Raw genomic sequence first — 7632 nt, forward strand, 5'->3', positions numbered from 1 at the left:
GTGGTTTGCAGGCTATTACGTGAACCCGTAGGGTTTACCCAGTGTGCACCCGAAGGGTAGCGGCTGCGGGTTACCTACGATAAAAATAAATAAATACAAGGCATGGAACTTGTGTCAAGCCTATCTTATTTAATCACTTGCTTTCCCGTTCACTCTGCTTAGTTCTATTTAATGTAAATTAGAAACTCCTTTCTAATTTCATTTACTCTGGCCAGAGATTCCTGAACTAACATAAGTGGATCAGCATTGAACATTCTCTTCCTACACTGGAAGGGGTAGATCCTTTATTGATCATACACTATCTTCGTGTTCAAATTCCTATACCCAGTAGAACCCTTATAATTGTCCCTTGAGACTAAGAACTAAACCAAAGGATAGTTCAGTGTACACAAGATGACTATGATGACAGCAAGTCTAAGGATACTTGTACAACTATCACTATGTGAACAACTGCTGACACGTGAGTGAACTCCATCAGTTGTTCAGCTGTGTGAGTCATGTTCAGTGAACTTATTCTATAATAAGCACCTACATACTAGCTATAGGGTCACCACACGAATGTCTATGAGAACAGACATCCTTCATAATGAAGCAAGCATAGTATGTACCGATCTTTGCGGATTATTAATTACCAGTTAGTAATCCTATGACCAGGAACTATTTAAGTTTAGAGTTATCATCTTTTAGATCTCATTATTATGATCTCATCACAATCCATAAAAAGCTTTACTCTAAACTGTGGTATATCTTATTTAAACATTTAAATAGATAGAGCCCGCAATAAAAACAAAACAAGTCTTTTATTAATATCAATGAAATCAAAACAGATTACATAAAAGTTATTACTAAATCCTCATACATGATTGGATTTAGGACATATCTCTTTCAGCAAATACACTTCAGGGATATGTTGGGTATCCTCCAATAGTTATCTTGACAACCATGAGGCCATTAATCCACAATGGTTTCATTTTCTGCTAATCTACATATCTTTACTACAAAATATAATAGTTTTTCATGGTGTCAACTAACGCTTATCGCTGAATTGCTTCTAACAGGTTCACTGCAGATAAGAAGTTCATCATGTTCACGGATTTATTTCAATATTAATCATCCTGTTGTTGAAGTGTTGAGGCAAAGGTATCAACACTCTTTTAGAGATGTCAATTATTACTATATATGCGACATAAACATTAATTTGAGAGGTATAAACTCTAATGAACATTCTCTGCACTATTGTGTTTACAGGATACTTGCTGGATTGGTCTAAATAAATGACTATTCGCGTGAAGTTTTACATATGGCATTGCAATGTTTTAATGTTTTCTATTTTGCATTATAAAAGCTTAATATGAATTTAAAGAGGATTGTTTTGAAACTTAAGTATTTAGCCAATCTTTCTTTTCTGAATATTGAGTTGTATGGGTGTTTTATTCAATCTGTTTTATGTCACTGCCAACTTTAATATTTTCTTATGACATGTTACAAATTTTTAAACCATCCATGTTGTTATGTAGCCATGATTTAAGTGGAAATCTAATAAAGCAATGATCTTACCATGAAACAATATGTAATCCAACAATGATATCATTTGATTATAGATAACAACAATGTTCACTTTGATCCAATAATGTTACAAACACTGTTTCCAGAATAACAACTTCGTTACTAATTTATATTAAACCTGATTACAGAAATATCCTTAACACATATCCCAGGCAGTTAAAATAATCAATCTCTAATCCATCTTCCTGAAATATCCTTGCTGAAATGATATCACTATCATCCATTGTAAATAAAAGTGTATCTCTTTCGCGCAAATGAAATATCCTTAACACATATCCAAGGCAGTTAAAATATCCGATTTCTGAGTTATATGAAACGAAAGATTCATGCCCTTCAAGCGAGATTTTCATTATTTTCATGAGCTTTGCACTGTATTTGAACCGCACCAAACTTGGTACAACCTTGGAAAAAACAATAAATAATGCAATATTTACAGATTACACTTAAAAACACAAACACAAAACAAACACACAAACATATATACTCTATTATATATACAACCTTTTCAATTAAATCACATAAAAAACTACTTACAAAATCTCCACATGCCAGAGTATCTTTAGAGACGATTTTTAGAAATGATTTTGGCGCAAACAAGTTTCATGCCACAAAAAATAAAATAATTTATAAGTTTGTAATATTATAGAATATCCGTAATTGAATCAATTTAAATATAGAATTTAAAGTAGTTAATTTATCACATTACCTCTATCAAGATCTTTATCATGAACATTATGTTTATATATGCAAACATTCACATTGTTCACATTTTCTATATCATTATGCATCTTGTACATCACTATAGAATCATCAATTCCAAGTCCTATGTCTGATACAAAATCAGACCAGCCTTTTCCAAATCTGCAATGGCCTTCAACCCTCTCCACCTCACATTTCCATTCCTTAGTGGTGAACCTCAGACTGACAGAGTTTTCATGTTTGAAGTTTTTATAGAAATTCTCTGTTCCTGACTTCATTGTCAGTCATATATGCAAAAATTTGTTCAGGTATCCAGCATATACATACTGGTATTAAAGTATGAATGCGACCTGATATGGAAAACAATTGCAAATAAATCTTACCAGATCAATCCCATCACCTTGCAAGTCTGCACTATTTACGCTAATACAATAAGCTTCAGTTTTGTTCAGGAAACCATCATAAACTAACATAGCAACATATTTCTGAAACTGAATATTTCCATAGACAACCATGAATTCTTCGTCTTTCCATTCCGGTTTATTTAATATCCACTCATTTGGTTCTATCGTTGGGTAGTTTATCTCAATTGCCGCTTCCTTATATATCTTGACATTAAAGGCCCCATCTCCATGATAATAAAATAAAACAAGATTATATATCATAATTCAATAAAACTCCATAAAGTGAGCAAGACCACATATTTTTCCGATTTCTGAATCATATCGAGCACGTCATTTATGTGTTTTACAATATATCTTCAAGCTAGTTGGAATTCTTCCACCACAAACACTTTTAAAATCCTCTAACACTCTCTGATCAAGTACCATTAAATCAAATACATTTAAAAATAAACATAAATTTGACACTATATAAATTAACGCTGTAAAATATATACTTACAAAGTGCCCAAAATCATATACTTCTACATTTGCTGCCAGAAAGCTACATATACTCTCTTCATTATCTGTACAGTTGGTATTATGTTAATGTACCTAAATAAATGCAGTAGATACATTCTAGGTTAAATTTTTACCTAAATTGAATTTGACATTCTTCGCTCTAGAACTGGATCCTTTCTTCATTTGTAATTACATAATAAATTTGTTCCAATCAATATAAAGCACGTTATTTTACTTAGATATTACATGCATAAGATACAAAATAAAGATTTTACAAGAACACTACATGTATAGGATACAAAACTTGAGAATTACATGAATTTGAGCAAGTAATGTTCTTAAATTCTATATAACATTAATCGATTAAGTTAAGGTGTGTATACTTTAAAACTCTATCAATCAAGCAATATAATCTCAAGTTTTAACACTGATTCATGGTTCCATTGCATATATATACTCTATGAAAGCAAGATAAACTATAGACAAAGAATCGATTCATACCTCCATTGTAGAGAAATAGTTTGATTCTACCGAGAGTGCTGTCTCCTTGGTGAAAAGAAGTTACTTTTTGCTCGAAAAAGTTGAGAATCCCAAAGTCACGGTAGTTTTCTTATCTGGATTTCTTTTAAGACAGGACTTTGATTTTATGTGGGCTTCTTTTAAGACAGGAGTTTAACATATCTCAAAGTCAACTTATTTGGGTTGTTTGAGTTTTTTTTAATTCTTTTGATATTTTCTCCTTTTTTGTAATTTTTTAAAAAACAATTTTTACAAAATTGTGTTATATATTATGTTTTAATATAAGTGGGTTTTTGTATTATTTTGATTTTAAAATAAAATTTTGTAATAAATTGTATGGTATGTAATATTTACTGGATTTTTTTAAAAAATATTTAATTAAAAAAAATATTTACTCAGTTTTGTTGTACACCTTATTAAAATATTGACTACTAAAAACGTAAAAGAGAAATGTTAAAATATGAGTTAAAAGACTTTTAATTGGTTAAAATGTGAGAGAACGAAAACTAAAATAAAATACTGAGATTTAACGTTAAACTATAATATCAGTTTTATATTTCAAAATAAACGGAACCTAAATAACTGTAATAAATAAATTAAATAAAACTAGAAGATAACCGTTTATGTTATAAAAATTACCAACTTCGATAAAAAAATTCAAAATTTAAAAAAATTGGAGCGTACGTAGCGCGGGCAAAAAGTCCCTAGTCTGTATTAAAAAATCATTGTTGTTAAAATATTATAAATTATTAATTTATGGAGATTTATTGTACTAGATGGTAAATTCTTGATATTGACTAAATTATGAAAAAATATGAACACTACTAGATAATATCGATGGCTTATACTTTTTTGTCGCTTTCAACTATGTTACCCAAATTCTTTTTTTCAAAAAAAGAAGGTGATCGGCAAAATATTACACAAAAATAATTTATGAAGTCCTTTTCATAAAATCTTATTTATGTTTTAAAGTCAAAACTAAAAAAAATCTTTTTTCATTTACTTTGTTTTCTCACATTTCAGTTTTCCTCGATTAGATGCAACCTCCACTAAAACCCACTTCAAACTCAAAGTTGTTTTCAATATCTTTCACTCTCATCTCAAAGCATGCATGGTTCTTTCACATTCCTTAAAAATATTCAATTCATTCATCACTTCGTCTCTTCATTCCTGCCCCTATCATTGTTAAATTCTCTACTTGTTCCATTAAATCTTAAACTAAACAAATTTTTAAATCTCTACACGTTTAGCCATGACACACCTAACATTAGAAAAAAAATAACCAAAGGTCAACTTAATTACTTAAACACACACACTTAAACACACACTTAACATGTCAAAAAACACACACTAAAACACACACTAACATCTCCAACACCATGTCTGTGGCCTTACACAATAACATTGCACCACCCCAACCATTTCTTTTCCCCACTGTGAACTCCACAGTCCTCCCTGACCCCTCAACTTATTTTTCACCAAAACCTCTCAAAACCCCCTTACCCACAAACTCATTTTTTCAAAACTTTGTGCTAAAAAATGGTGACCAACATGAATACATTCACCCTTACATTATCAAATCTTCACTTTCTACACTTTCTATTTGTTACCCTTCTTTGTTTTCAAACTCTTCTTTTTTTTACCAAGTTTTCATCTTGGACCTTACTATTTCAATTTTGAACAATTCTCACCCGAATTCAACTCATTTGGTGTCTTCTTACAATGATTTGAGTGTTACTTTGGATCTTTCTTCAAGTAATCTCAGATTCTTGCTTGTTAGAGGTAGCCCTTTTGTTACTTGTCAAGTTCTTGATAAAGTTGAGATTTTTATTACTACTGTTCATGCAATTCTTGATTTTTATGCAAATAGTGTAAATACTAAGTATACTATTAAGCTTAATAATAATCAGACTTGGGTTTTGTATGCTGATTCTCCGATTAAGTTAAGTCATGTTGGTTCTAAAATTACATCTAGTCCATTTTTAGGTGTTATTAGGATTGCTGTTTTATCGAATAGTGAGAGTGAGGCTGTCCTTGATCAGTTTAGTTCTTGTTATCCGGTGTCTGGTAAGAGTTCGTTAAAAAAACCCTTTTCGATTAAGTATAAATGGGAGAGAAAAGGGCGGGGAGATTTGTTGATGCTTGCTCATCCGCTTCATGTTAAGCTTTTGAAAAAGGGTAGGAGGGTTGCTGTTTTAGAGGATTTTAAGTATAAAAGTATTGATGGGGATCTTGTTGGAGTTGTTGGGGATTCTTGGGTGTTGAAGACGGAACCGGTTTCTGTGACTTGGCATTCAATTAAAGGTGTTAAAGAGGAGTCGTATTGTGAAATACGTAATGCACTACGTAAGGATGTTGGAGCACTTGATTCGAATAAAATGGGAACAAATTCTTCATACTTTTATGGGAAATTGGTGGCGAGGGCAGCAAGATTTGCATTGATAGCTGAAGAGGTGTGTTATCCGGAGGTAATTCCAGCAGTGAAGAAGTTCTTGAAGGATACAATTGAGCCATGGTTAGATGGGACTTTTGGGGGTAATGGCTTCTTATATGATGGAAAATGGGGTGGAATTGTGACTAAACAAGGATCAACGGATACCACAGCTGATTTTGGGTTTGGAATATATAATGATCACCATTTTCATCTTGGGTACTATCTTTATGGAATTGCAGTGCTTGCGAAGATTGATCCTGCTTGGGGATTGAAGTACAAGCCACAGGCTTATACACTGATGACGGACTTCATGAATTTAGGGAAGAAACAGTACTCAAAGTATCCTCGTCTGAGGTGTTTTGACTTGTGGAAGTTGCATTCTTGGGCTGCAGGATTGACTGAATTTCCGGATGGACGAAATCAGGAGAGCACAAGTGAGGCAGTGAATGGTTATTATGCAGCTGCTTTGATGGGGTTGGCATATGGTGATACTCATCTTGTTGCTATTGGATCTACAATTTTAGCAATGGAGATTCAATCAGCACAAACTTGGTGGCATGTGAGACAGGGGGATGATTTGTATCCTGAAGATTTCACAAAGGAGAATAGGGTAGTTGGTATTTTGTGGGCTAACAAGAGGGACAGTGCGCTGTGGTTTGCACCAGCTGAGTCGAGAGAGGCTAGGCTGGGAATTCAGCTCCTACCATTACTACCGACTAGTGAGGTGTTGTTTTCTGATGCGAAATTTGCAAGGGAACTTGTAGAATGGACAGAACCAGTTTTAGCTAGAAAAGGGGTAGGAGAGGGGTGGAAGGGGTTTCTGTATGCCTTGGAAGGGATTTATGACCAGAATAGTGCTCTAAAAAGGATTAAGAAGTTGAAAGGGTACGATGATGGGAACTCCCTTTCAAACCTCTTATGGTGGATTTATAGTAGACGCGGTAAAGATGAGGGGTCTCATGGAAGTTTCTGCTTGTATAATCATTATTGTCATTAACCAAATTTTTCCTCATGTTGGTGATACTAAGTAAACTTCGTAAGATGATTGAAGCCTACTATTGGTGTACACAATGGATCAGCTCTATTGGTAACTGAATCAGTATCATGATTGTGCTTATCTTTTATGTAGTTTGATGTATTCTTTTTATGTTTTGAGCTTTCTTACTAAATATAAACAAAGAAATGGTTTGTTTCCGTTCTTACAGTATGTAACTCTTGCATACGTTAATTGCCAAATACCCTACATAAGAGATGCTAATTGTATTTCAATTTTACCACGAAAGATGAATATAAGTGCATAATGGTAAAGTCCAGTGCTAGGCATTTAAACTCGTTTCACTCATATGCGACACACCAGACATATTAGTGGTGCAAAGTGCACACAAGTCAAAACTAATGATTTGTGATGCATTTTGCTTCAATGGCTAAATTTGGATCTTCAAGAATATCAGTTTGTTAATCATGTGTTTCTTTATCCGTTCAAGTACATTAAAAAGTGGATGTTGGGAAAAA

At 32.9% G+C, this 7632-nt stretch overlaps 1 protein-coding gene across 1 annotated transcript; it reads left to right on the forward strand.

Moving 5' to 3' along the window:
* The first annotated feature begins 4761 nt into the window (after positions 1 to 4761).
* LOC141723856 (glucan endo-1,3-beta-D-glucosidase-like) lies at positions 4762 to 7324 on the forward strand. The gene has a single exon (XM_074525787.1). It carries the CDS (start codon positions 5066 to 5068, stop codon positions 7115 to 7117), a length of 2052 nt encoding a protein of 683 aa, XP_074381888.1. The 5' UTR covers positions 4762 to 5065; the 3' UTR covers positions 7118 to 7324.
* Positions 7325 to 7632: the final 308 nt, after the last annotated feature.

Source organism: Apium graveolens, chromosome 5, assembly GCF_009905375.1.
Source record: "Apium graveolens cultivar Ventura chromosome 5, ASM990537v1, whole genome shotgun sequence".
NCBI classification, from domain to species: Eukaryota; Viridiplantae; Streptophyta; class Magnoliopsida; order Apiales; family Apiaceae; genus Apium; species Apium graveolens.